Source organism: Rosa rugosa, chromosome 1 (genome assembly GCF_958449725.1).
Source record: "Rosa rugosa chromosome 1, drRosRugo1.1, whole genome shotgun sequence".
NCBI classification, from domain to species: domain Eukaryota; kingdom Viridiplantae; phylum Streptophyta; class Magnoliopsida; order Rosales; family Rosaceae; genus Rosa; species Rosa rugosa.
In genome coordinates this window covers 65483741-65511080 of record NC_084820.1, presented here as the reverse complement: position 1 = coordinate 65511080, position 27340 = coordinate 65483741, and the positions used below count along the sequence as shown (strand labels likewise).

General features: G+C 39.2%; 6 protein-coding genes across 7 annotated transcripts; 3 read left to right on the top strand and 3 right to left on the bottom strand.

Moving 5' to 3' along the window:
- Window positions 1-51: 51 nt before the first annotated feature.
- Window positions 52-6422, bottom strand: LOC133726187 (nuclear matrix constituent protein 1). Its single transcript, XM_062153690.1, has 8 exons — window positions 5783-6422; window positions 5088-5297; window positions 4256-4509; window positions 3835-4105; window positions 3670-3753; window positions 1163-3258; window positions 809-974; window positions 52-652 (listed from the first exon to the last, which is right to left on the bottom strand). The coding sequence occupies exons 1-8, from the start codon at window positions 6023-6025 to the stop codon at window positions 404-406; spliced, it is 3573 nt and encodes a 1190-aa protein (XP_062009674.1). The 5' UTR covers window positions 6026-6422; the 3' UTR covers window positions 52-403.
- A 3307-nt stretch (window positions 6423-9729) lies between these two features.
- LOC133744992 (major pollen allergen Ole e 10-like) lies at window positions 9730-10775 on the top strand. The gene is made up of 3 exons (XM_062173004.1): window positions 9730-9868; window positions 10106-10472; window positions 10576-10775. The coding sequence occupies exons 1-3, from the start codon at window positions 9770-9772 to the stop codon at window positions 10605-10607; spliced, it is 498 nt and encodes a 165-aa protein (XP_062028988.1). The 5' UTR covers window positions 9730-9769; the 3' UTR covers window positions 10608-10775.
- A 2312-nt stretch (window positions 10776-13087) lies between these two features.
- On the top strand, window positions 13088-18294 carry LOC133726173 (protein decapping 5-like). The gene is made up of 8 exons (XM_062153674.1): window positions 13088-13386; window positions 14367-14467; window positions 14736-14807; window positions 14911-15882; window positions 16240-16497; window positions 17226-17399; window positions 17497-17607; window positions 17762-18294. The coding sequence occupies exons 1-8, from the start codon at window positions 13221-13223 to the stop codon at window positions 17888-17890; spliced, it is 1983 nt and encodes a 660-aa protein (XP_062009658.1). The 5' UTR covers window positions 13088-13220; the 3' UTR covers window positions 17891-18294.
- Window positions 18295-18509: 215 nt separating this feature from the next.
- On the top strand, window positions 18510-20432 carry LOC133726183 (transmembrane ascorbate ferrireductase 2). The gene is made up of 5 exons (XM_062153687.1): window positions 18510-18800; window positions 18910-18958; window positions 19472-19671; window positions 19759-20057; window positions 20239-20432. Exons 1-5 carry the CDS (start codon window positions 18654-18656, stop codon window positions 20330-20332), a joined length of 789 nt encoding a protein of 262 aa, XP_062009671.1. The 5' UTR covers window positions 18510-18653; the 3' UTR covers window positions 20333-20432.
- Window positions 20433-20564: 132 nt separating this feature from the next.
- LOC133726174 (uncharacterized) lies at window positions 20565-23575 on the bottom strand. 2 transcript variants are annotated; one of them, XM_062153675.1, is made up of 7 exons: window positions 23059-23575; window positions 22838-22984; window positions 22404-22753; window positions 21542-22286; window positions 21339-21435; window positions 21196-21250; window positions 20565-20921 (listed from the first exon to the last, which is right to left on the bottom strand). In XM_062153675.1, exons 1-7 carry the CDS (start codon window positions 23477-23479, stop codon window positions 20859-20861), a joined length of 1878 nt encoding a protein of 625 aa, XP_062009659.1. In that variant the 5' UTR covers window positions 23480-23575; the 3' UTR covers window positions 20565-20858. The 2 variants fall into 2 exon arrangements, with proteins under 2 accessions (XP_062009659.1, XP_062009660.1); XM_062153676.1 differs by having other exon boundaries at window positions 22838-22972; window positions 23059-23573.
- Window positions 23576-23956: 381 nt separating this feature from the next.
- Window positions 23957-26922, bottom strand: LOC133726185 (cyclin-B1-2). Its single transcript, XM_062153689.1, has 4 exons — window positions 26741-26922; window positions 26545-26645; window positions 25161-25258; window positions 23957-24265 (listed from the first exon to the last, which is right to left on the bottom strand). The coding sequence occupies exons 1-4, from the start codon at window positions 26864-26866 to the stop codon at window positions 24165-24167; spliced, it is 426 nt and encodes a 141-aa protein (XP_062009673.1). The 5' UTR covers window positions 26867-26922; the 3' UTR covers window positions 23957-24164.
- Window positions 26923-27340: the final 418 nt, after the last annotated feature.

The window sequence follows — 27340 nt, the reverse complement described above, 5'->3', positions numbered from 1 at the left end:
GTTGGTTTTTCAAAAATGGAATGATTATAAATGTCATATTAAGACGAGAAATATGAAATACGAGATGGAGAAATCATCTTAGTTCAAACAATCAGTCCATAACTAAAAACAGACATGCAAACTATGATACAAACAATGTGGAAGGGCGGAGCTGACTCCTAATATGCACTGGCTACTGCTACCTACTGTAGAAAGAGAAGCAGCCCCAAATCCCTTTGAAACCTAAAATTAAAAGAAAGAGGGTAAACAAAAACCCTATCCCTCTGCCTCAAATACACTACAATGGTTCTAAACTACACTGAAACTCCAGAACAAAAGAAGAAGAAAAACTACACTGAAATTGTTAATGCACAAGTCTTCCATCCAATCCCCAAAGCCAATATGCGATACAGGTTTTCATTTCTTATGTTGTGAGAAAGGTCCAAACCTTCTTCCCTATCGAGGCCTCACCAGGATGTTCAGACTCATCATCATCATCATCATCTTCAATGAGATTTGCATCCTCCCCACGTGATTCACTCCTGTACTCCTCTCCATCAACATACTCCTGACCCCCTTCTGTGGAACCATTTGCTTCACTCACTGCCATATTCTCAGCCGAATTTTCTACTTCATCTGCACCACCATCTTGAGTGTCTGCAAGAGTCCCACACTGCAGCAGAAAGCCAGAACCAGCTCATGAGTTATGGAAAAACTGGAATTATGTAGGAGCAAGACAGAATTTAAGGAGTTCTCTCAACCTCAATTCAGTGTAGAAGAATAATTTCTGAAATATCATCTTCTCATTGACATATTGGCATTTACTCACCTGCACAAAGTGTGTGCTTCCACCATTCTCGCCAGCAAATCCTGTTGAAGTAGCAGGAGCAGCTTTGGAGTAGAGAATCTCCGCCTCCGTATCTCTGGCACTATCAACCTCTTCATTTTGTTTGACAAGGTCGTGTGAGACTTTTGCAGTAGCAACTTTACCGCCACTGAAGACAGTGTAATTTACAAGTTAGTTGCATCTAATGACTACCAAATCATCCCAGTAGTATTTAACTCTTTCCTAGTACATAATTAATATGTACATTCACAACCTATATCAAGTATTCAAAGTCACTCTATAATGTTGTAGCCTTTTTTGTTCTACAACTAAGAAACTAAAGATTTAAGGACTTACGCTTTGGATCTCCGGAGATTGTACCGTCTTTCATTTGGGGGTTGCTCAGCTGCAGGAACTTTTTCTCGCCTCTTCTTGCGCTGGCCGGTCATGACACTGTCAGACCGTTCACTATCATCCCCACCATGCTCACTCACAGCAACTTGAGATGTCTGAGCACGGCCACGCTTCCGTCCATTTCTTCTTGTTCTTTTACCAGCAAGACTAGAATCGTCATGGCTTTCAGTATACATATTGGCAGAATCCTCAGCGGTCCCATTCTGATACTGACCGTCGTTTGTTTCAAAAGCCTCTCCAAGTATAGCCTTAGCATCTTTGACAACTGCTTTCACAGTGTGTGTTCTGTTAACTGTGGCCCTGCCTCTCCCACGTGGCTTCTGACGACCACCCTTCAAATTAGTTGGCTGTGAATCTTTTAACACATTGGGTGCTTCACTGATGTGTTCATCAGCTGAAGGATATTGGCCAGCATCAACCTCTCTGATGCTGTTGTCAGATTGGATTCTCTGCACATCTAAAGAACCACTTGCCACTCCAAAAGAAACCTCCGCTTCATTTTCAGCATGTAACCTATTGGATGGTTCTCTATCTTGCTCGTGTGAAAATGGGGTTTCCTTTGCCAAATTGTGTAGAGCACCAGACTCGGTCTTTTTCCCTGGAGAGAAAATAAGAATCTTTGAGGTGCACTTGCGAAGCCAAGACATTCCACCAGAAACTGGAGATTTTGAATCAGCACCAGGAGACTTCTCATTATTGTTCCTCTCAGCAGCAGCCAGGCTTTCATTGTAACTTACCTTCACATAATCATCACTCAGTCTTGGCAAAGGAAGGACCTCCGCGTCTTCAGTTTCAGCTAAAGGTTGTAGATTAGAAAGCACAAACTCAGAGATTATGTCACCACAGTTCTTGCAACCTTTGAGCTTCTCAACATATGAAATAAAGTGTTCTCTTTCCTTAATAAATTGTTCTCGCTGATCTCTCAGTTTCCGGCTAAGATCGAGAAGTCCATCAATGTCTTTCCTAATTTCAACTCGCTGCCTTTCAAGATGCTCCTTATTTTCATCAGCTTCTTGTCTCTCTTTTCCAATTTTAATTCTTTCAGCCTTGATGTCCTCCATTTCTCTTCTAGCAACATCTCTTAAGTAATTAACATTGTCTAATTCTCTCTCTCTTTCTTCTGCAAAAGAGTTCTCCCTTTCCCGTAAGGGTTTCTCCAACTCCTCTAGCCGCTTCTGCATATCAGTTTCAAGTTCTCTTTTCAGAGCTTCAAATTCATGAACCATTTCACTTTTCTCGCTTTGAACTTTTTCAGCTAATACTGCCTTCTCATGCTCCATATGGGCGGCAAATGATTCCTGGGCCAAGGCAAGATCTTCTCGCTCTCTTTGTATACAATCCTGTGCCACCACTCTTTCATTTTTCAACCTCTCTACTTCAATTCGATTGAGCTTTTCGACTTCTTCTTTCTGTTCTCTCACACTCTTCAGCTCTTTCTCAATCTGAGCTCTTTTGTCATCCAGCTCTTCCCACTCTTTCTCAAAAAGCTCCTTTTGCTGCTTCAAATCTTCAGCTTCCCTTAAAAGCAGTTCTTTCTGTTGCATGTACTTGTCAATTTCCTGTTTCAATTCTGACTGCAACCGCTGACACTGTGACCTCTCTTCTTCACTTACTTTCATTCGATCACTCTCCTCACTGATCTTCCGTAGCTTATCTTCATTATCAGCCTTTATCTGCTCCATTTCAGCCAAAAGCCTAGCCATATCTTCTTTATCAGCAAGTAACTGTTTCTTCTCCGCTTCAAAGTTCTTCTCCTCCAATTTAATAGATTTCTCTTTTTCCTTCAAGGCCTTCATTTTAGATTCATAGTCCTTCTCTTTCTCCCTGAACTTTTCCCCTCTCTTTTCCAATGCTTGCTCCCTTTTAGTGACTTTCTCCTCCATATGATTGACTTCAGATTCCTTCTTCTCCACATCAACCAACCTGTTTCTCAATTCATCATCCAACAATTTTCTCTTTTGATCAATTTCCAACTCAAAATCACATTGTTTTGCATGCAGAATGGCATTGTGTTCATCAGTAGCCTTTTGGATCTCAACCTGCGTGTCCAAGAAATAGTCAGGAGTATGACCATAGTAATAGAATGAAAATTATATTGTACTAGTCTGCCAATTTGTGCTTCTTGCATATCAAGCTACTTTTAAAGGAAAAAAAGTGAGAACAAAAGAATGAGATCAGCTCCACCCACATAAGAAGATGGTGCACAAACAAGAACTGGCTTTAACTGGATATTATTTAAAGTAAAGAGGTGAATAAACAAAGGGAAAATTGGAGAATGTGATTTCAACCTTATTGACTACCAAATTCATGGCAGGGCTAATTCTCCTCACCAACTCAAAACTACATCAGACATGAACATATAATTGACAAGTCACACCCTAACAAGTTCAAACATGTTCACTTTTAGTTTCTTCTATGTGGTCATTTATATAAATGGTGATAGGCCTTACTCTTTCTCTAGCATTGAGCTTTTCTTCCAGAGCTAGTAACTCCTTCTCCTTCACTTCTAAGTTCATTCTCATAGCATCATATTCCTGCATTAAAAAGAGAAAAATAAATTATAAACAAGCGAATTACAACAACTTAAATATAGCTCATCTTAAAGAACTACTTGCCTTTTCTTTTAAAGTTAGATTTGCTAGCCTGCTCGTAAAATCATCTTCTTTTCTTTTCAGTGTTTCGTTAGTTGCATCAATTTTCTTCTCTGCGTCTTCCAGATCCTTCTCTTTATTCTTCAAAGACCTATCGTGCTCATTTGCCCTCTCCTCTCTTTGGTTGATATTTCTTTGACCTCTGGCTAGCCTCTCTTCTCCCTCTTGCAATTTTCTTTCCCATTCTAGTAAGTCCTCCCTCCACTTGGCCAAAGAATTCTCCCGTGCTTCCTGTCTGAGAAAAGTCAAATAGCTAAGTTAAAATAAGAAACAAATTTACAATTGGTTGCAGTCCGCAGAATGGATTGCTAAGACAGCACAACAAAATTTTAAAAAGAATGGTGCATTGTAAAGCAACTAGATCAGAACAGGGCCTCGATCATACTCTGAATTGAAGGAGGATCTATCTCTTCGAAGGGCACTTTCTCGAGCCTCCAAGTCCATTGTTTTGCTCTCTATCTCCGAACTTTTCCGGTTGACTTCAGCTAGCTTCGCATCAGCAGTACGCAACTTTGCCTCTAACTCCAGTGATTTTTCTTCTATGCTAGCAACCAAAGCATTTGCCTCTGCCAACTTCGAATCAGCAGTAAACTTAATTTCTGCAATCTCTGAACGGATCTCACGCAAAGCCTTCTCTAGCTGCAAAATAAAGTACCACAGTTTAGCAAAGTGCAACCACAATTTTTGTTTTCACATAATCACATACTTCCAAGTTCCAGTGTCAACGATTAAGCCACAGGCTTCAAAGTTCAGCCTAGAAGAAAGGCTGGTTTTCATTTTGCGAATGAGAACATCAGAATTTGTCGCTAGGATCGACCCTCGTGATTCTAGGAGGTTTAGGATAGGAAGACTGCTAGGCACCTAGCACAGGAATAAGATTGTGAATGTGTGTGTGTGTGTGTGTGTGAGAGAGAGAGAGATCAGAATTTATATGTGTAAGCGTATATATGCATGTATATACATATATTTATACAACAACAAAAGGACAAATAAGGCTTGTGGAAATCCATTATAAAATTGTGATAGATATCCAAAATAGTTATCTATAACAAAGAAGTAATTGATGTTTTCACAGTTGTACAAGGCTTTCCACCAAATCGATATTTAGCTGCTACTTAGCTCCTTTATTTGATTAATTGACAGAGAGAATTCCAAAGATTATTACTAATGTACATGCAGGAGAGTCTGAAACAGGAAATGAGTAAGATAAACCTTACATCAAGCACACACTGCTTCTCAACTCCCAAGGCCTTCCTCAAATTCTCCTCTCGCTTTTCAATTTCAGCAGTTGCAATCAAATGGGCTGCTTGTTCTCTTTTGAGAGCATCTTTTGCTTCTGCCAATGACTGCCCGAGTTCTTCTTGCCTAGACGTCCACTCCTTTTTCTCAATCAGGAGCAACCCCATATTGTATTGGTATTCATAAAGCTGCACGCAGCATCAGTCCGTCAATCAACAATAATACATTACATTTATAACAGTTATGCACACGAAACAGGAATACGGACTAGGACCTTGTGAAATGAGCCCATCCAAAACTACTCGTGAAGTACTTAAAAACACATATAAACTGCATCTACTTTACAAAGACATCAAATAACCGCAAAAAGGATTTGTGAACAAATAGACCCACTGTCGCAACCACATTAGACTTATTCACTTATTTCTTTACACACTACTCCTGATTTTTATTTTTTTTTACGAGCATATTATTACCAACTCAAAATTTACATCATTTATTACTGTGTAAGTCAATTTCACCAACCATGATTCAACATCACCAAAATTAATCCAAAAATAAATAAAAATAAAAACAAATACTTTCTCTTTACCAAATTAACAAAAAAAAAATTAAATAAACCCAAAATCTGAAAACTGCACAGCAGGAATGAAAGAACAGAATTTCCACCGACCTCGTTTTCGAGCTCCAAAAGCCTCCGAGCTATCCCTTCCCGGTCGGAAGCCGCGTCACCATTCCCTAAAAGACCCGAAGCCGGCGTCGTGGGTTCAAACAAGACAACCCCTTTCCCCACCTCGCCGGAGTTCATCTTCGACTTGCCGGAATTCATGTTCGTCGTCCCGGACCCAGTTCCGGTCTTCTCAGCCCCGGTTTTGGGCGTCCGAGACCAACCCGACCACCGCTGCGGCGTAAACATCAACAACCTCTCCCCAAATTAAGAGATCCCAACTTCATAAAGACCCACACTCGCAGTCAGCGAGTCAGCAAAAAAAAAACCCTAAAATCCCCAAAAAGAAACCCACTTTCCTTCGCGGAAAAAAAACCCTAATCGAAAACCCTTGATCGGAATTGACACAATTCCCCGGTGAATCGAACGAACTTCCCACCCAAATTCGCTGGCTCCGGAAATGAAAGCTTCTCACTTCACTCTGTGGTTTCCTCTCTCTCTCGCTCTCTTAACGGAAAACCCCGGTCCGGACGTGACCCAGTTCCCAAATTCCGGCGAATAGGAGATTTCAAGTCCGGTAACCTCTCTCTCCTCTTTTCTCTCTCTCTCTCTTTTTCTCTGTAATATGCTTTGCTTTTTGCGAGGATCACTCTTTTCTTCTTCTTTTTTTTCCTTTTTTTTTTTTTTTTTTTATGGGCCGCCAACGGAATTCCGTCTGGAAAGTACGACACTGCCCTTTGTTTTTATACTACAGGGTTTGGGATATCTAGGGCAGAATGGGAAATCAAACGGGTGGCTTTTATAGAATGCAACGTGGGTGCCGGGCTGTGAAGTTGGGTAATGACGAAAGTGCCCGTGGTTGGTAAAACCCGTTGAGATAAGGTGGAGGGGTAAATAGAGAGAGAGGTAGGGGTAGTTTGAGAATTGGAGCATGTTCTTGGGGAAGGAATATACTTTTGTATTGAAATGCCACGGTGTTAAGGAGCTGTTAAGTTGGGAAGGATAAGCATCTATTTGTCGCATGTGGCTTTGTTCTAGTCTTAGCCCATCATCATTCACTCTAGTCTCTCTCTCTCTCTCTCTCTCTCCTCATGTTTCTAAAATATGAATGAATGTCATGCCCTAAAAAATTGAGAGAGGAGCTGGTGGGTTTTCACTATTGAGTTTGTTTCAACTTTTTGAGGATGGATCAAGATCAAATCACCATTGGTAATTGAAAGGATGAGGGGATTGTGAGTGGACAGCTTTTGTTTTTCATGCACGAGTTTGATGACAAAAAGGATTTAAAAATTCAAATTATGTCATATTTCAATCTTCTTTAATATGAGATCAAATTTTACGAAGAAATTCCAAGAAAAAAAAATCTTTGTGAGTCTTTTACTTTAGTCTTTTAAAAAGTATCATAAATTTATCTTAACATGCATTTCTTATTCTTTTATTATTATTTACCAACATAAAACTTCTTAATACTTTAACTTATGCGCACTATTTTTTTGTAAGAAGTTGCATATACTGACACCCTAGTTAATCAACCAACGAGTTTTAAGTTCATTTTAACTCACGATTGATGATATGAGATGATCTATGAATTCACAACTCATTTGCTACTACTAACTTTTGGCCATTTTTTGCACTTTGCTAGATGACTTGGTTATGATAGCTCATTTCAGACCTATTTAGATTTTTAGACCAAAAGAGAGGGGGGGAACCTTTAATCTTAATTGAGTGATATCAACTTCTACATCGTTAGTAATTTTTTTTTTTTTTTATGCAAATAGAATCATCAATTTGAAAGAGATAAAATAGTATCACATATTGTTAGTTGTTAATCATGTTTGAATAATGTTATACAACATATCATATTCTGTTTTGTTTTTTTTCTTTAGGGTTGAAATTTGATTTTGTAACTACTAAGTTCTATGAAATTTCATATTGAAGATTTTCTATCCCAAGTATCCTTAGTTCCTTGCTATGCTCTAATATAGAAATGAAAAAACAAATATTTGGGTTTTCCAAGGAAGAACACACATGTGAAAGTGAAGGTGAAAACTGAAAAGGAAGAACCTTTCTTGCGTTAGCCGTTAAAAAGTAAAAACTAAACTCTCAGAAAAAGAGTACTGTGGATATTGTTCATTTTATGTACACCGTGTCCAGTTCATCCATCTGCTTAAAGCCAGACATACTTTACCACCAATTGAAGGCAGTGTCTATTTCGTCTTGGATTGAAAGAGCGAGCTATATCACATATTCACATGTATCACTCCTTCAACTTTTAAGTATGACCTAACCTGTTAACCTCGATCGATTTCATCCCAAAATACCATCGTTAACGTTAGAACTGCCTTACTGCTTCGTCCAAAGCCCCATCGACGACGGTGATTGAGCTTAATAAATTAAAGTTATGATCTATATAAATCCTCTCTTCAATCATCACACATGCAGACATGAGAATTAATTGAGATACGAGCTATGATGTACGTGTTTAATTTTACCGTTCTTGGTTTGTTATATTTTTTTTTTTGTTGGTTACAAAGTGGTCTAGCAGGCCCAAACACAAAAAACAAACAGACTAAGAACTAGAGTAAGCACTTCTTCTTGCTCTAGACACAGAGGCTATGTCATCCAGGTAAGGTTGAGCAGCATGAATGGGAGTGTCATCAAGAGTAATGAAACCAAGCTCATGGTTAATACTATATTGGTTTGTTATTCTTGTTAATTAACTACATATTAATTCCGTTATTTTTATTTTTTGTCAACCGTATATTTCAGGCAAAAGACTTTTCCACAATTCATAATCATTCTAATTAATATTTTTAGAATCAGTATTTAATATAATCAATGTAATTTTGTTTTTTTCATGTTTATGACCATTAGCCACCAATCTTTTCTTTCACCATGCATCAAATTTCATTATCAACCTTCTGGGTTAGTAAATTATAATCATGAATATGAACCCTTCACAAATCTCATAAAATGGCAAACTGTATCTAACTATCAGATAACTTGGACTGCTGTATTTGGACCGACCCCCTCATATATTTGTAACATATAAACATTGGAGAAGAAAAAGGGGAAGATTGGTTAAATGGCTATATGTTTAATTCAAAGTATGTAGTACGTACCTCACATTCAGTCTCTTTTGACATGAATTAATTCTTCAAATGATGCATGATTGGTTAAGAAGAAGAGGGGGGAGAGAAGAAACTGGAAATGCTATATATTGGAGTAAATTGGAAGAGCCAGCCCTCACATAGCTTTGGTTAAGTAGACAGGGTGCTGCTGGTAAGGTACGTATGATATCAAAACTATGGAGATCATGGCCTCAAAATTCACTGTCACATTGAGATGGACGTATAGGGAAATATATATATATATATAGGTGATCGAGTTAGGGTTGAGACCACTGAATTTCTACGTTCAACTTTTCTTCCAAAGCAGTTGCATTTTCTTGAACTGATCGAGATAGCTACATTTGTATTGATTGAGGATACTTGAAAGTAGATTTGCATATAGGTTTCACTGTTCGATCAATGTTAATTTGCTATTTTATCCGAGGCGAATATTTCTATGGAAATGGTTACATTCAAACTGGTGCATATAACTTGGTGTTATATATATATATATATATATATATATATATATATATATATATATATATATATATGGATCAGTAATTAACTTAAAATATGTTATGGGTAGGCGAAAAATGAATTGGAAGTAGTATTAACGTTGGAAAATTATATACGGTACGTATGAACATTTACTTGATCTTTATATAGACAATCGTTGAAGCCGTGAACTACGTTCATGTGTTATTGTTTTAGACATACTTCCTCTAAAAAAGGTAACAAACTGTGGTGATGCTCAAAAACAGAAAACCAGCAACAGAAATTAGCCGTAAATAGAATCATTTAATCCATATTTTCTGCACTATATATTTACAACCCACACACCATTTGCAAAAGAAATTTACGTACACTACAACAGAAAGAAATGGCCACCAAGTTCGTCCTCGTCTCGCTTCTCCTCCTCCAGCTTGCCGTAACTGCTTTCTCCGGCGTCGCTCAACAGAACCCTCACCACCAACCACACGTAAGTTGTTAATGATTAACCTATCGTACATATATCTCTATTCATTTTGTCTGTTAATTTACTTTTGTGATTTTATCTTTCATGTCTGCCAAGGGGATATCTTTCATGTCTGCCAAGGGGAGTAACTTAGATATAAAAATGTTTTATTTTTTGCTAAGGGGTACTTTATGTCTTTACATATGGGCTCATAGCTTTCTAATCCCCGTAACGCATGTTACATGCAATTTTGTATCATAGGGTAAACAGAAGACCGCACATGAGCCAGGGGGTCCAGCAGGGGGAATTCCAAAGCCAGGAAGTAAACCACAGGTTCCGTTCGGAGGAGCAGATGAAGCACCTCACGATGATGGACCTGCATCCGGCGGCCCTGGCAAGAAGTGGTGCATAGCCAAAACTGTCATTCAGAAAAGCCTTTTGAAGAAGGACTTTGATGACTTGTGCAAAGAGGTCGATTGCTCGCCTACAGACGGAAAAGGTTTATGCTATACTGAGTCCATCCAAGCCAAAGCGTCCTTCGCCATGAATCTTAAATATCAAAAGAACGGTAAGAAGGATGCTGACTGCAACTACGGTGGAAGAGCAGAGATTGTCACCAAAGACCCAAGTACGTCATCAACATAATTTTTTGCTTGCTCTACTTTTAAATTTCTGTTATAAGAATATATAGCTAATTCCATCTTTTTCTCTCTCTCTTTCTTTTTTTTCAGGCTGGGCTAAGTGTGTGCTCGTCTCTAATTAAGAGTTGAAGGCGAAACGAGAAGGAAAATCAAAGCATATCATTACTAGCTTTCGGGCCTTGAGCTCTATACTTATATAATTAGCAGCAAATAAATGTGTCGAGCAATTTCTCGATGTGATTTTGTTTGAAATAGGATTATTTTATAATAAAAGCAAGTATTTTTTTGAAGACTGTTTTGCTACCGCTAATCTGATTACCACATACATAATCTCAATTATTGTATAATAATTATTGTTAAAGTGAACTAGAAATATATGCTAACGGGGATTCGGGGTGGGTATGGTGACTTAATCCCTAACGGGTACGAGTGCGGGAAATTCCCAATATATTCTAACGGGGATTGGAGTGGGGACGGGGCTAGATAATGACTTCGGAGACGGGGATGGTATTTTAATCCCCAACCCCTATCCTCCTCATTGCCATCCCTAGCATTATCTTTCATAACAAATTGCAGACTTATTTTCAGGCAATGTTCATAGTTCAAAAGACGTAAGAAAAAGTTCTGTAAGTGCGAAGATTGATTTTTCTTGTGGACTCTGAGCGAAGTTGTCAATAAAACATCCATGTTTAGTGCTATTTTTGCCATTTCTTACATAATCAAAGGGGGTACAACACCCTTTTACTAATAATCAAACGAGCGTATCTTCCTAAAGATAAGCGCGTTACAACTTAACACCAAATTCCATGTAAAAAATGTATGAATCCAAGCTGCTTTATGCGTGGAATATACATGCAACGACATTATTGTTGGAGAGCAAATATTCCACATTGGAAAAGTGACAAATAAAATATAACTTAAGCGGGTGGGTCACACCCAATTGTACCGAGACATTTTGTGATTAAAACCCAACACCTATCGGGTGGTTAAATTGGGACAATATCGGTACAATTGTGGGTCACGGGTCATACTTGTCGCTGTTTAACATGATATCAGAGTGAGTCCCTCTCCAATTGCATCTCCAAATATTATGGGCCCAAATTTGAGTTCCTTATATATATTGTCATCCATGTGCAAACTTAGAGCTAAGTTACACGTGAGGGGGCGTGTTGGAGAAGAAATATCTCACATTGAAAAAGTGACAAATATAAGTGGGTGGATCACACCCAATTGTACCGAGGACTTTTGTGATTAAAACTCAACATTTATCGGGTGGTTAAGTTAGGACAATCGATATGCGTGCTATGGAGCTATCGATCCCTTCACTGTGCATAGAAGCACATGCACTTTGGTCAGGTAGATCGATGATCCTCAATCAAAATCCGACTTCAGAACTTGATCGTACCGGGGATCAAGGTCTGTCAAAGGAATCATATGCATGCATGATCGGCCTTAGCCTCCTCGATCAGCCACCTTCTTATAGGCAATGGCAACGTCATGAACGATGCATGTTTAAGTCTAAAAGAGACAACAGTCTAATAGGGGGTTTTTAATACATTTTCTCTATATATTAATGTAGTTAAGAAAGCAAATCCTATACCTTGTAAATCAAGGAAACCTTATACAAAAGAACAGCATACAAACTATGTTTGATCATCCATTTTCAAAATTTTCTTTCCCATGCCCATACAAATTGAGAGAGGATATATAAGACGAAGGCTAGGAAGACCGAAACGAGAAGGAAAACTTAGAACGAGTAAAAAACTTGAATATGTCCATTGTCACTACTGACATGATCATGAAAAGCTGTTGGTGAGATACCATATCGATGACCAACATAAGATCCTTGTCTTGAAGTCGGAAAACAGGCCGGTGGCCACCTAGCCCGGTAAACTTGAGATAAGGAACCCAATTACCCAAAAAATGGAAATTCACGCATTTGCACCTGTGCCACCACCCTTTTGCCTAATTTCCTGAAACAATAATGTTCACTCGGTTAGTAGTTACTGACCATAGTGACAGGGTCATAATTTAATCTCAAATGAGCCACCCGAAAGTTTTAAAAACAAAAGGAAGACCAACGTTGCAATGTGTAAGTAGCTATAATTAAGCCGCTACCACTACAACAAACTTGCATTTAGTTATATTGGAAAACTTTATAATATTTATACATGTATCCCTTAGAGAAATTTAAAAAAAAAAAAATTAAAAATTCCAGTGGGGCACGAGACCAGGCCCAACGTGGCTCCGTCACTGGCTGACCAAATAAATTGTGCACAACCACTCTTGGAAGTAAATTTAATGGTAGAGATAATTATTATTAAGTTAAGTTATTTTGTTTTCCACCACTGGATTTATATGGTGATTGAGCACAATTTATTTGGTTAGCGACTGACTGGGTGAACACCACTGTTTCCCGCAAAGAGAAAGAGAAAGAGAAAGGAGAAGAGAAAAATGGGCTGGGCTGCTGAATCATTGGGGCTTGGGCCAATCAGCTGAAACCAAGAAAAAATTTAATAAAAAAAAAAAAGAGGAAAAACCAAAAGAGAGAAAGAGAAAAGCAATAATAAACGTCTGGGACGTTTTTAGTTTTGGCCTCTCAGACTCTCTCTCGTATTGTAGCAAGAAAAGAACAACAATTTGCTTCTCTCTGCTTTGGTTTGGTTTGGTTTGGTTTGATAGTGGAGATTAGAAAAGAGAAGAAGAAGAAGAAGAAGAAGCTCTGAACCACAGCAATGGCCGCAGCAACAGTAGAAGCTCAGCCATCCAGATCTTCATCAAACGGGCCTGCAGATTCCTACATCGGCAGCCTGATCAGCCTCACCTCCAAGTCCGAAATTCGCTACGAGGGTGTCCTCTTCAACATCAATACCCAAGAGTCCAGCATCGGCTTGAGAAATGGTATTGCAAAGACCCCGCCTTTTTGGCTTTCTTGGGTCCCTTTTTGTTTTTGTGAAATTTCATCTGGGTTTTGTTGGGTTGTGATTTTTTTTGCTCTTGGGTGGTTTTGCATTTCATCTGTTTATGGTGTGGAAAGTGTTCATTATGAAATGTGGGTTGTTTAATCATGAGTTTGTATCTCAGGTTGAGGATTTGATCATGGTTGATGGTAAAGTTTAGGTCTTTTGAAATTTGTAATGACATGCATGCTGGTCATAGGAGCATAGTAACCTGAAAATGTTCATTGGCAATACATTGTTTGCAAGGTGAAAAGAAAAGAAAAGAACTTGATGGCTTGTTTTATGAACTTTAGTTTCGTTGATTATGTTTCGGTGTAAGAGTTCTCGAGGCTTAACAAATATGTTAAATAGTTTGGTAATACTGGATTAACAAGGCAAAAGCTTTAAAACTTTCGGCCATGAAGGATATACTGGCACTCAAACTTAGTTACATGTTGCAGATATCGGAGTTATATCAAAATGAGCAGCATTTATTGGGTCCCCTAGAAAAATAGGAAATATTGGGCTGATATATTGTAATATCGGTAGACATTTCAAACCTCATATACTTGATGGCTTTTAAATGTCTTGAAGTCATGCTAACAAAACTATATTATGTTACTATTTTGGTCAAACTTGTTGTCCCCCCCTCCGCTGTGTATAGATTTGTAATTTGTGGCACCACACTATGCAGTAGTGATAAGATGAATGTTGTTTTATGTAATCACATTTCTTTTCAAATGTTATAAATACTTAGTTTTGGAATCCTAGCCAAATAATTGTAGCTCAAATTATCCCATGCAGTGGATAAGCAAGGTAAACCAAATCACTCTTCCCTCCAAACAAAAAAAGAAAAAGAAAAAAAGAACTGTTGTTTGAACTTTTGGAGTTCCAGGTCTTGAATTCAATAGGAATTCTGAGCTACAGTTTTATGCATTGCAGTAAGATCGTTTGGGACTGAAGGGCGCAAAATGGATGGTCCACAAATACCTCCAAGTGATAAAGTTTATGAGTATATACTTTTCCGAGGAAGTGACATCAAGGTACATAGTATATCTTTTATTTTTTATTGATAAGAAGGTATATAGTATGTGGAATATGAAATTATATCCTTTTCAACTAAGGTTCATGTCTTAATACTGGTCTGTATCCTGTTAGAGAAAAACTCTATTAAGTTGTATCTGGTATGCTATCAGAAATTTTCAGGCTTTTAGACTATAGTATTTATTTGATTGCCTCAGATATATACTCTTCTTTTGTGTATGGTTACAGACTTACAGGATATATACTCTTCTTTGTGTATGGTTACAGGATCTGCAGGTCAAATCTTCGTCTCCGGTTCAAACTAACACACCTGTACACGATGATCCTGCCATTATTCAGGTACAGGATATAAAATAGGCTACACTTCAATATCTTGATCAAGAGCTGCTTTTACCCAAATTCAATCCTTAGTCACTGATACTTGTTTTAATTCCTCGTACAGACTCACTATTCTCAAGCAGTGACTGCGTCGACAAGCTTACCATCTTCTGGACTTGCATCCATTCCAGATGTTAGTGCCCACACTCCACAGATGGGACTCCCTAAGACAACATTTCAAAGCAGTCTTCCCATGTATCAACCTCTTGGAAGTCTAGGATCTTGGGGTTCCTCAGCCCCTCCAACTACAAATGGCAGTGGATTTCCCATGACAATGTATTGGCAAGGATTCTCTGGGCCCTCAAATGGATTTCAACATCAACAGCAATCTTTGCTGATGCCCTCACCCGGCTTGTCAATGCCACCTTCTATACAACAACCAATGCTATATCCTACCATTAATGCATCATTGTCTGCTGGATCTTCTGGTCCTTCAACCTCTAAACCATCAGAATCACCCTCTGCTTTCTTGCCACCCTTTGGTATGGGCACTCCAAACTTGCATTCGCATATGCTTCCTGCCCAGTTGCCTGCCCTTACTATAGGCACTCCGGGGGATTTGCAATCTTTTATGTTTCCTTCCAAGTCTTCTGCAACAGTTTCAGAGTCATCCTCAAGTTTGATTCTTAATAAGGCTTCTCCTCAAACTCTTCATACTGCTACATCAATTTCTAGTTTGCCCTTGGTTTCACCACTGACTCCTGCTTTGGACAAAACTAACATCCTATTACCAGCCTCTGACAAGCCTAAAACAGGCCCTACTGCTGTAATGCCGCTAACATCTGAATCTGTCTCGTCCATGGCTAGGACATCAGGTTCAATTTTAGCTGAGGGAGCAATGCCTCCATTGGTAACCCCAGGCCAGTTTTTTCAGCCTGAGCTCACCATGGTATCTTCATCCCAGCCTTCACAAACAGCTCAGAGGGATGTTGAGGTAGTCAAGGTATCATCATCAGAACTACCACCATCACCACCAGCAGCAGTAAAGGATTCCCAGGAACCAATATTGCCTCTGCCTACACAATCCATTCCTAAGGTATTGCCCACAAACATCTGATTTATTCTTTTGCCTATCTTGTCACATGCTGTATTAGATCAAAAGGTATGGAATGTAATTGCATGTGTATGGTCAAAGTTTGTTAAGGACTTTGGAGCCAAGGCCAAAATTTCTCATCAAGGCATTATTTCCTTATGTATTGACCACAACTACCTAACAAAATTCTCCATTAAAGCAGAGAGTGACGAGTGACGGGAGAAATCTTGTGCATTGCATACATGTTTGCCATTTTACCTTAAATTTAGAAAGCTTGTTAGAGTGGCTTGAAAAACTAATAGCCAGATTATCTAATCTTTCTAATGTAATGTTGTCTATTTTGCTTTCACCTTTTCCTAGCTGCATGGAGCTCATGAGTTTGCTCATCAAAGTTACAGAGGAGGTCGTGAAAGAGGAGGTCATGCCTTCACTCATCAAAGTTATAGAGGAGGACGTGAAAGAGGAGGCCATGCCTTCACTCATCAAAGTTATAGAGGAGGACGTGAAAGAGGAGGCCATGCCTTCACTCATCAAAGTTATAGAGGAGGACGTGAAAGAGGAGGTCATGCCTTCATTCATCAGAGTAATAGAGGAAGTGAAAGAGGTAGAGGAAACAGGGTATGTGCTACATTTCTTACACAATCTGTTTGCCTATGATTTTCATACTAACTCTCATAATAACCTGATTGGGTGGTTTTATAAATGGAGCATGACATTTGAAGTTTTATACTTTTTCCTTTATTTCTGTTTTCCTGCAATTGTTGATATTACTGCTATACTGATGGTGGAACTACTGGCTCCTGCTAGTCAAAATATTGGAATTCTCATGCTTGCAATTGAATGTATTCAATGTTTCACTGTACCTAGGATGCAATTGTTGATATTACTGCTATACTGATGGTGGAACTACTGGCTCCTGCTAGTCAAAATATTGGAATTCTCATGCTTGCAATTGAATGTATTCAATGTTTCACTGTACCTAGGATGAAGTGTGAATATGGGAAAGGCTTTGGCCGGACATTTACTTATTTGTTAGGCATGGTTAGTTTATACATTTAGACTATGAAACATATCACATATAGATTATTTCTCGTAAAAAAATTTGCTTAGTGTTTTTGAGTTGCCACATACTGTCTGGACTCCATATAAGGAGGATTTATGCACTTGCATGTGACAGCAACATGAGCACACACTTGCAAACTAATCATTCTTTCATTTCTTATGTTGTTCCAGTCATCTTTCACTGGCGCATGTAATTTTGTGGTAATATAATGTTTGGTGCCTGATATTTACAGCACTAGTGCCAAAACTGAGCTTTTAATTTATTGATCATCATGGTCTTTCAGATATCACGTCCTGTGACTAGATTCACCGAGGATTTTGATTTCACTGCAATGAATGAGAAATTCAACAAGGATGAAGTATGGGGTGATCTCGGAAGAAGTAATAAAGCGCTAGAAGATGGAGGTGAATCACAAGATGAAGAGGATGTCGGAGCTTCACCATGTGATGATACTAAGGTCTCTTTATCCGTCCCCTCTCTATAAAGGAAAAAAAAAATGCACAGAACCCATTTCATGACTGGAGTTTGTTAATTTTGATTTTCCTGTTTTGCAGAATGTTTATGTTAAGGATGACTTCTTTGATTCTCTGTCCTGTGATGCACTTGATCGTGGGTCACATAATGGGAGGCCCAAGTTCTCGGAACAAATGAAAAAGGATACCGAGGTATATATGTGCTTCCTCTTGAAAAAAAAAAAAAAATAATAATGAGATTATTTATCACAGTTTTCAGGTTATTTGTTTGCTACTGCTGAAACCTTCAACTTGTATGTTTTAATGAGTTTTACTGATTCAAATCTCTTTGTAATGATCATGCCAGACATTTGGCTATTCTCCAAGGCATCGGGGTGGAAGAGGTGGGCGATGGAATGGTGGTTATCATGGAAGCGGTTATGGCTATGCTGGACAGGGCCGAGGACATAACTTTCCTAATCGTGCCAGCTACTAAGCATTGCCTTTCAGTGCCTGCTGGGATGAACCTCAGAACTCTTGGTGTGCCAAGAGTTTATAGCAGCTATGAAGGCCTAGTTTATGTAGTTTTTGTACTTATGGGGATCATGCTCACAATAAGATATTCTGGAACGGTCAGTTATCACGGAAGTGGTTATGGCTATGCCAGACAGGGATAAGGACTTTACTTTCCTAATCGTGCCACCTACTAAGCATTGCCTTTAAGTGCCTGCTGGGATGAACCTCAAAACTCTTGGTGTGCTAAGAGATATAGATGGTCAAGGCCTAGTTTATGTAGGTTTGGCAGTTCTGGGCATTGCTCACCATGAGATATTATGAAATAAGTTTTCTATGTTTTACATGGAATGTGAACTTTTCAATGTTAATCCTCATCTTTTAACATGACAAGGGGATGGAAATCCTTTTGTAAACTTGCTCTTATTCTAAAAATCAAAAGGGCATCGAATTATTAGGAAGTTTTTGATAGGATGTTTAAAGGTATTTAATAGTGCTGCCGAGTATTGAAACTCCGAAACTCAAAACTTGGGTCTAAACAGTCATTACTCCAAGTCTTCGGAGTATTAAAAGAGAAAGTTAATAAATAAAATAATAAAATGTAGATACTGTTCCAAAACAAAAAAAGTTGAAGACTTTGACCAGCAGCATCTCCGTTTCACTTGGTTGAAGAAGCAGCAAATCCAATCAGAGAAAACCGATCCAAATCTGAAACTCCAAAAACCCTAAATCAGATTTAAGAGGAAATGGGGGCGATTCCAGTAGTCCGGTTCCCGATCTTCCGGGCTGTGAGAGTGATCGGAGTAGCAGTGGCGGCTCTAGTCCTGACCTGGACTATTCATTTCCGAGGAGGCTTGGCTCTCATCTCTGACAACAAAGATCTCATCTTCAATGTCAGTCTCTCACTCTCTTCCCAATCTTTCATTTTTGGACACTGATAGTGTGTGTGTGTTTGCCTCTCAATTGTTTAACTTTTTGTGCTTGGTGTGTTTTTGCTTGCAGGTTCATCCAGTGTTGATGGTGATTGGACTCGTAATCTTAAATGGTGAAGGTAAAAATTCTGTTCACCCTTTTCCACTTTCTGGTTTGCCTAAAATATTAGTGTCTGGTATAATGAACATGGTAAGAGTATGATCAGAATGATAATGAAGACATTTGGTTTCCAAGTGACCTTTTATACTTACAGAGTTTAATTCGTGTACTTTCCTACTCGATCTTCTACCTTTGGAGCGACAAGAGATTTGGTAACTAGCTAACTGTAGAGTTCAACTTTTTTAGTTGTACTCTGCATAATGCCAAGGGTTGTTGAGAGCATTCTGCACAATGTTTGTTCATCTTGAGCTTTGATAACTGCTGGTTTAAAATTTTCTTTGCTTTCAAGATGAAAGAAAAAAACTTTATATGGATGCTTTCTCGCGAAATGGTCTTTTGATTGAATTGATAATCTGCATAGAATCTTACGCTCACTGGAGTAGTCATGGTGGATCAATGAAGTTATAGACTTAGTATGTCAACTGAAGATGATTATGAATTACAACCCTCTCTTGTTTTTACCATATTGCAGCCATGCTAGCATACAAGATGGTGCCAGGAACAAAAAGCTTCAAGAAATTAGTTCACCTTACACTACAATTCCTTGCTTTTTGTTTAAGCATTATCGGTGTATGGGCTGCTTTGAAGTTCCACAATGATAAGGGCATTGACAATTTCTACAGTCTGCATTCTTGGCTGGGTCTAGCTTGCCTGTTCCTTTTTACCATCCAGGTACCTTCATGGCTACTAATTTTCTTCGGAAGATGTATTCAACAATATACTTTTGTCCAGTTTTAACCGTCATTCTATCTTGTGCAGTGGGCTGCTGGATTTGTTACATATTGGTACCCAGGTGGCTCGAAAAATAGTAGAGCTAGCTTGCTGCCATGGCATGTCTTTTTCGGTGTTTATATATATGCACTCGCTGTTGTTACTGTAACTACGGGTATCCTAGAAAAAGCCACATTTCTTCAAGCCAACCATGTAATATCACGCTATTCAACTGAAGCTTTGCTGATAAATTCTCTGGGATTATTGGTCGTTGCGCTGGGCGGTTTTGTTATTCTCGCGGTTATTGCTCCTGCTAATAAAGGTGACATTTTCAGAGAATCAATAGAGTAAGTAGTCATACTATCTTGTAGTTTGCAAGCAGGCAGAACTTTACTCTATATTGACTACAGGACGTCCTCATTGTCTAAAGAGAAATCCTTGTATCAAAATAACGGTTTCCAAGGTTCTTCCTTTCGATTAGTTGATATGAGAACTTGATACTGTTTTCATTTTTCATTCTTTTAATAGCCAAAGCGATTCATTAATGCCAGAAGAGGAATTAGAAGATCATGCTGAAGATGGGGCTTCAGCCATGGTGGCACCTCATCTTCCCGACAAATAACATCGTTAGAATGAAGCCCTAATTAGCGAAAGAATGTACCACCATATATATGCCCAGGTTGAGCTTAATAATATAGTGGAATTTAGACTTCGTCTCTTCATTTTGGCATCTGGGTTTTTTGTTCTGTTTATCTTTTCAAGCATTTGCTAGATATATTAACACCAAGCCACATCCAAATGGCATATTTCAAACATTTTAAGTACACATCCAAAGATAATCCCAAGAGACAGCATCAAGTAATACGCAGCTCAAGATAGCACTTCAGAATTACCAAGTTTCGGTACATGGTAAATTGGTAATCAAATTATACATGCCTCAAGTTAAGCATGCAAAACTTTGTAATGAAAACTTTTGACATCTGATGTTTGTCACAATTCAGAGAGAACAAAAGGTAATAAAAAGCTTGTCACTCTATTCTGAATGTTTGTTAAAGGCCGCTGACACTGACTCGCTACTTTCGGCATGCCTACAAATTCTGGAGGACTTCATGAATTATGATCATATTCAATCGAAGCACCTGAACGGATTACATCCATAACTGCTCTCTTCGGTATTCCCGGACAATGACAGGTACGCTTGTAGGTGGAACCTAAAAGAAGCAGAAATCACACGTTTTCATGTTGCACTTGTTTCGAGTAAACATGCTTAATAACCAATTAACGATACAAATTCAAATGGACAAGCAAATCTCGTGAGCCATGAGTTGTGATAAGTTTTAAGAATATCCAGTTCTTTCCATGACCTGGCTTCACAATATGCACAGGCTAACTAGCAAGTTCAAAATTCACAACATCAAGAGTGAAACTTTTGCTGCTGTAATGCAATTTTAGGAACAATTACTTGAAGAAAATAAAATGATTTACCATGCCATAATCTGTGATGATCATTGAAACATAATCTGAAGGCAGTGCGTCATAACTGCCAATGACAAGTTAAACAGAACTGCCAAGGTTAGTAAAGGGGTTGTGAATCGTGAAAAAACAGTAAAATAATAAACACTTCTTACATCAGATTTAGAAGTTGAAGATTTCCACAATTAGCTTGATTATTCAAACAATTGATTTCCTCCATACCAGGAACCTTTGAAATCACATCTGGATCACCTGCCAGAAGTGGAACAATGACCTCAGTAATCAAGCAAGCGGAGAATGCGATTTATCATAAACTGTCAGAATCACTATCACCGAAATTAAAGTTTGTAGTGCATACCGAGCTCATTCGAGCAAATTGAATCAAGCTGTACCCTTTCATGAAACTTATATGCCTCACAACATACTAATACTGGAACACGGAAAGCATGAGCTACCATAGCAACAGAAGCAGTCCCAACCCTCGAGTAAACTGCTCCATTAGACAGAACTGAAGAAGCACCTAGAAAAACTCGAGTAACTTCATGCATGATGTAGGAAGTAGCATTTATATGAGTGTAAGTACAGCTAATCCCCTTTCCTACCAACCTACGAAGTAAACGTTGCCCTTCAAGCTTTGGTCGAGAGTCTACAACCACTACGCGAAATTGTTTGCCAAGCTCATGGGCATGTAATAGTAACATTTCAACTGCAGTGGACGATCCATACGTTAGAAGAACATCACCATCCCTGATTTTTGTAACTGCATGCCCGACTATCACCTTATCTGCAAGTATGATCTTCTCAGTTATGAACTGTTCAATATCTGACTGAAGAGATGCTTTTGCTTCTGACTCCGACAGAGTCAAAGGTAGCTTGGCAATTCGACTTTTTAGAAACCTAATTGCATTGCCCATGCTGATTGAAAGGGGCCTGCACTCAATTAAAAATGATACATAACTACTCATTTTTGCTGTCAAATCCCTACTAAGGTTTTTCTCAGGTGGTGTCGAATAGTCTTTAATGGCCTCCTGAAAAGCTTGAAGCATGGCAATGCACCGAGCATTACCACCAGATATATCTCCGGTTAAATACTGTAACCCAACCTGGGAATTGGCATCAATACCAAAAGTTATACTTCGATCACTGTCATAATTCCACAATAACCCTCAACATCATCAAGCAAAATGTGCTAACAAGCTGATATAGTCCTGTAGATATACCTTATAAACTGCAGGATGCACAGGGTCAAGTTGGAAAAACCTAGATTCGAGATCAGGAAGCTGAGTTCCATGCTCGTATTGAGGCAAATGCCTAAACAGCTCAACCCTGTTCCTCGCCTCAGTTTGCTTAACCACCGAACGCCTTTTCGCCTTCTCCACACGACTCGTATCATCATACTGCATCCGTGGAGGAGGGACCTCTTTCTTCCTTTCTTTCTCCACCGGACGTTCACCACCACCACCCTTCTTCTCAGAAGGCGCCACAGTCGGCGCTTTTGTGGCCTTATGTGGTTTCACATTCACCGAAGCCGAAGCAGCAGCACTTACAACAGAAGCTGCCTTTCCTTCACCTAACAACACAATGCAGCACACATAACTACTATCAGATTAGGTCACAAAATATGATCAAAGTGTACAACAAGCATATCAGGCACCTTTTGCAGCAGCCTTTGCTGCTCGCTGAGCCTCCTGAATCGCTCGCCTTTCGGCTTTGGTGGTCTTCTCCTTCAGTGGCTTCGAATTCGAACCTTGCTCATTCTCCACTTCCACTGATGCATTTCTAGCTTTCTCTGCATTTTTCACTATTCAAATTTTCGGAATCACAACTAAAGCCCTAGTCAACTGAAATCAAACCAAACGGTGTTAAAACAGTTACCAGAAAATCCAGAAGGAATCTTCATCAAGCCAGTGGCGGGGACGCTACTGGCCGTCACGGCGGCCGTCAAATCGAAGCCTCTACCGGGCAGCGAAGACGACGTCGTCACGGCCGCAGCGGGGCGAACCGAGTTGGACCGGAGCGGCCGGCCGGGGGAGAAAGCGAACTCGGCGTCGGCGTCGGCGTAGGAAGAGGAGGAGGCGGGGAAGAGGTCGGAGGGGGGGACGGGAGAGAAGAGAACGGGACGGGCGGCGTCGGAGGAGTGACGTGGCGGGGGGATCATGACGGGAGAGAGGGAGTTGCCGGAGGGGGAAATGTCGGAGACGGGAGGGGAGGAGGCGATGGGCTCCGGGGCGGCGAAGAACCCGACTTGGCGGACCTTCGGGTCGCTGACGGTGCGCGGTGGTCGCCGTGGGTCCATTTGAGAAAGATTCCGAGAGGGTTTTGTTTTGAAATTTGGGGGAAGCCGGAAGCGTAGTAGTAGTAGTAGGCTAGTTTGTAGGAGAGACCCCACCTTAACTTTTAGAAGGCTGGACCAGTAAAAACCGCCAATTTTGTATTCGCCCTTTTTCTTTTGTAATTTTTTTTACATTATCGTTGAAATTATGGACCGGACGATAGTGATCTCTCAAATCTCCAATAAAGAAGTACACCTGTCGACATCTTTAAAAGATTCTTTGTTTGAGATTTTGGAATATGATTCAATGTTAATTTGGTTTTCATTCGGAATATGAAGACTTGTAACTCGAGCAGTAAGAGAGCAACACCGGTTTCATAGATCTTTGGGGTGCCCTGGTGATCCAAAGGATGATCTGCTGTGCGATATTCGGTTTCAAGAACAGGGAGCTAGCTATATCTGGTGATGGCATAAACACCCGCACGTTACAAACTCATGAGATTGAGCAGAAAGTATTGGAATTAAAGTGCCAAATACGAATGTAATTGGATAGATGATATGGTATCCAAGACGACTACAAAGTACATGTAACACCACATATCAGAAGCGAGGTTTCTGAATTTGCACATTTTAAAAGCAACATTAGCATAGTTGTATAAATCCGAATGACAAGAGCACAATGTTTACTAATCCCTCATTCCGTCTTCTTTCAGTAAAAACTTGGGGCAACTGGACCCTTGGAAAGCCCAATCCGAACTTCCATTGCATGATGAGTGTCTAATGGCCGAGCGGTCTCAGATTCACGGGGATCTGCAATTTGTACAATCAAACATTAGAAACTACCAAATTCTAAGGCAAAAGAATGAATAATCACACGTGTTGCTAATGGGAGCTTTATTCAAGTAGATGCATCGATCAAGTAAACTGTGATAAAATGAACTGTTCCTTTTCTATGTTTATGTTAGGCTTGTTACTACACAAGTACAAATCAAAATGTAAATTATTCAATATATGCAAACAGAAGTCTAGGCAAGTTGAATTTCTTGAATTTAAACCATACAGGCCCATTTGAGGAGTAGACTTTCATTACTTTCAAGTCAGAATTCGTCATTTTCACTTGGAAAAATTCAACTCATTACTATAATGGATATAACGTAAAAGAGACTAGTTTTCTATCTTACACATGGAAAAAAAACCATGAAAGAAACTAAGATGATACAACAACAAAAGCTCATTATGATATCTGATTATCAATTCTTACTGAAAACCAATTGATTAAGAACACAAAGACTAGTACTTTTGCAACTATTTCAAACTCATTAGAGCTTACTACAAATGATTGACCTCCATGCTAACTTCTATTTACAAGGGGAGAATTCATTAATATACAGAACTTAACATAAGCACTTGTGCGAACTTAGGCTTACAAGGGAGAATTCATTGATATCAATAATTTAACACAAGGAATTGTGATTGTTAGACAAAAGCTTGATCACTTATTTTCCGACTTAGGCAAAAGAGTTAGAAGAGAATCCCAATTGATTTTTCTTCTACAAAGAAATGTTTGGGAGAGTCTAATATCTGGTAACTATGAGGGAAAACAATTGTTTATAGATAGAAAAATGAAGTATCAAAGTAACAACAATATAAGATTGGCTTATCTTTAGTTGTTGTTCATAGTTTCGTTCATGAAAAGTGTTCTTACCATTCATGTAATCTTCAGGACTGAAATAATCCAAGTCTCCTGTCAGAGATTCCAATCCCAGCATTGAAGAAGGAATTGCTCCAGTAGGCCTCTGAAATCTGCAACCATTTCAAATAATGAACCAAATAAAGACTCAAATGTCACTCCACTTTACGAAAAATGGTATAAATTGGCATTACAATATCAGCGAATACAATTACAAAAAGTGGAATATTTACACCAATACTTTAAAAGAAAGTAATATACATACTCAACTTTTGTAACCAAAAGATGCGAGCATTATAATATCAGGGCATAGAACTACACCCACAAACACTTTCTGTATTACACAAAAACTCAACGAAATGTTTCCCAACTGTCCAACTAAAGACCAGATATATAATACAACTAACAAGTAAGCACACTGAATACATGAAAGCTCCTTCTCATATAAAACAAGACATCTCAATTGATATGGAGTTGGTGATTTCCCTGTATAGGCCATGAACTAGATCAGAATCACTCTCAATGAGTCCCAGCTATACAGCAGGATGACGATACCATCCAGCCAATTCCCAATTTGGAGTCAAGTGTATACATTGAATACAGATATTCTAAACGTCATCAACTAATTCCTAATTCAACCCATTCTTCAGCTGGTGATTGAGATTAAAGACACAAATGGCAAAAAACTAACAAAACTAACTTGTTGAATAATGAAAACATGTTGTGGTTTTTACATGTTATTCGCGGGCGGCATACTGAAAAAAAGAAAGAAGAGAAAGAACTGGGAGTTGGCGCCTACATAACTGGTTGCTTGCTTACCAAGCCATGCTGGCAAGCTCCTCCAGTTCGATTATTATTCTTGACTTGACTTATTATTATAACACTATCAAAATGAAAGACCATCGATTATCTACCCAAGAAGATAGAGAGTCCCACATACGAGAAAAGGTCACACATAGAGTTAAACCAAGTAACATTGCAAAGGCATAATGATAGTAGGGTCGGGATATCCCCGCCCTCTGAACCGGACGTGAATGTCTCCCCTCATCCGGCTCGCCACAGGGGAATCTCCACTCACTGCTTCCCCTAATATCCTCCCTTTACGACATCATGGGTGTATAAAATAGAGTTCTAATACAAAAGAACTCAGCTTAAACTTTAATTGGACTTAGAAACAACCCCACAGAGTCTTTGCCCAGTAAAGAAGCAACTCTCTGAAAACCATAACAAATTGATCTAGCCCATTTAATCCATATGCCTAGTTTTCACTCTAGCCAACAACCATTAATCACACAACCAGGCTTGGCAAAAAAAAACCTAATTGAATCACAAAAATCAACCCACAACAATCCATAAACAGAAGTCAAAATTTGTTAAAAAAAGAAAAAGGGACTCATACCGCGAAAGCATTTGCCTTTCGAAATCCATCCTCATGGGAAACGCAGTTCCATAAGTGTTGGCCAAGATTCTCCTCTCCATCTCCTCTTGCATCTTCTTCGTCTGAAACCCAGCAAAAAAAAAAAAAAAAAAAAAGCTCAAAACCCTAGAAAATCAACAATTCAAACACATAGAGAAAGAGAAGAGGAAACTAGTACCGATTGGTGAGCAGATTCGACTGGGTGAGAGCCAACGAGGTTGCTCTTGACGCTGTTAAGACCATAACGGAGCGTATCGTTCTGGATCCCTCCGATTTGGTGCTCGATGTTCTTGGGTGCCTCCATTCTTCTTCGCCTTCGTTCTCTCCAAGTAAACCTGGTTTAAGTCTTTTTCTTCTCACTTCAATTATATATAGAGGGAGTTTCTTTTCCCATTTATTCTTTTTGTTTTGGGGATAATTGGGCTTTGAGGCCCAACACTGTCTGGTTGGATCAGCGGTCCAATATCGTCAATAGTCCTTGTTGTTTTGAGTCGGATAACTTTCTTTTTCAATAGTCCTTGTACTCCTTCCTCCCCAATTGATGGAATTCGGCCAACCTTGGTTGATACATGGTGATCAGTTATGATCCTTAGGGAAGAAACGGGATACGATGAGTCCCATGGGTGTCCGCCCTTGTTCGGTTACGACAATTGGACACGCTTATCTTTATTATTTGATCCAAAAAAAAAAAAAATAAAAGGTGATCGAATTGGGGTTGAGTGTATCTCGAGGTATGATTAAGATTGACGCTACTTGAAACTACGAAATGGTGAAAATG

Coding starts and splice junctions, on each gene's coding strand:
- LOC133726187 (XM_062153690.1), bottom strand. CDS start 6,025: ATGTTTACGCCGCAGCGGTGGTCGGGTTGGTCTCGGACGCCCAAAACC. Junction 4,510..5,087: donor AGAAGCAGTGTGTGCTTGAT/GTAAGGTTTATC, acceptor TTTATTTTGCAG/CTAGAGAAGGCTTTGCGTGA. Junction 4,106..4,255: donor AGATCCTCCTTCAATTCAGA/GTATGATCGAGG, acceptor GACTTTTCTCAG/ACAGGAAGCACGGGAGAATT.
- LOC133744992 (XM_062173004.1), top strand. CDS start 9,770: ATGGCCACCAAGTTCGTCCTCGTCTCGCTTCTCCTCCTCCAGCTTGCC. Junction 9,869..10,105: donor ACCCTCACCACCAACCACAC/GTAAGTTGTTAA, acceptor TTTGTATCATAG/GGTAAACAGAAGACCGCACA. Junction 10,473..10,575: donor GATTGTCACCAAAGACCCAA/GTACGTCATCAA, acceptor CTTTTTTTTCAG/GCTGGGCTAAGTGTGTGCTC.
- LOC133726173 (XM_062153674.1), top strand. CDS start 13,221: ATGGCCGCAGCAACAGTAGAAGCTCAGCCATCCAGATCTTCATCAAAC. Junction 16,498..17,225: donor AAAGAGGTAGAGGAAACAGG/GTATGTGCTACA, acceptor ATGGTCTTTCAG/ATATCACGTCCTGTGACTAG. Junction 17,608..17,761: donor AAATGAAAAAGGATACCGAG/GTATATATGTGC, acceptor TGATCATGCCAG/ACATTTGGCTATTCTCCAAG.
- LOC133726183 (XM_062153687.1), top strand. CDS start 18,654: ATGGGGGCGATTCCAGTAGTCCGGTTCCCGATCTTCCGGGCTGTGAGA. Junction 18,801..18,909: donor ACAAAGATCTCATCTTCAAT/GTCAGTCTCTCA, acceptor TTTTGCTTGCAG/GTTCATCCAGTGTTGATGGT. Junction 20,058..20,238: donor ATTTTCAGAGAATCAATAGA/GTAAGTAGTCAT, acceptor TTCTTTTAATAG/CCAAAGCGATTCATTAATGC.
- LOC133726174 (XM_062153675.1), bottom strand. CDS start 23,479: ATGGACCCACGGCGACCACCGCGCACCGTCAGCGACCCGAAGGTCCGC. Junction 21,436..21,541: donor AATTTGCTCGAATGAGCTCG/GTATGCACTACA, acceptor CACTTCTGGCAG/GTGATCCAGATGTGATTTCA. Junction 21,251..21,338: donor CTTCAACTTCTAAATCTGAT/GTAAGAAGTGTT, acceptor TGTCATTGGCAG/TTATGACGCACTGCCTTCAG.
- LOC133726185 (XM_062153689.1), bottom strand. CDS start 26,866: ATGGAGGCACCCAAGAACATCGAGCACCAAATCGGAGGGATCCAGAAC. Junction 26,646..26,740: donor TCGAATCTGCTCACCAATCG/GTACTAGTTTCC, acceptor GCTGGGTTTCAG/ACGAAGAAGATGCAAGAGGA. Junction 25,259..26,544: donor GAAAGGCAAATGCTTTCGCG/GTATGAGTCCCT, acceptor AAATGGTTGCAG/ATTTCAGAGGCCTACTGGAG.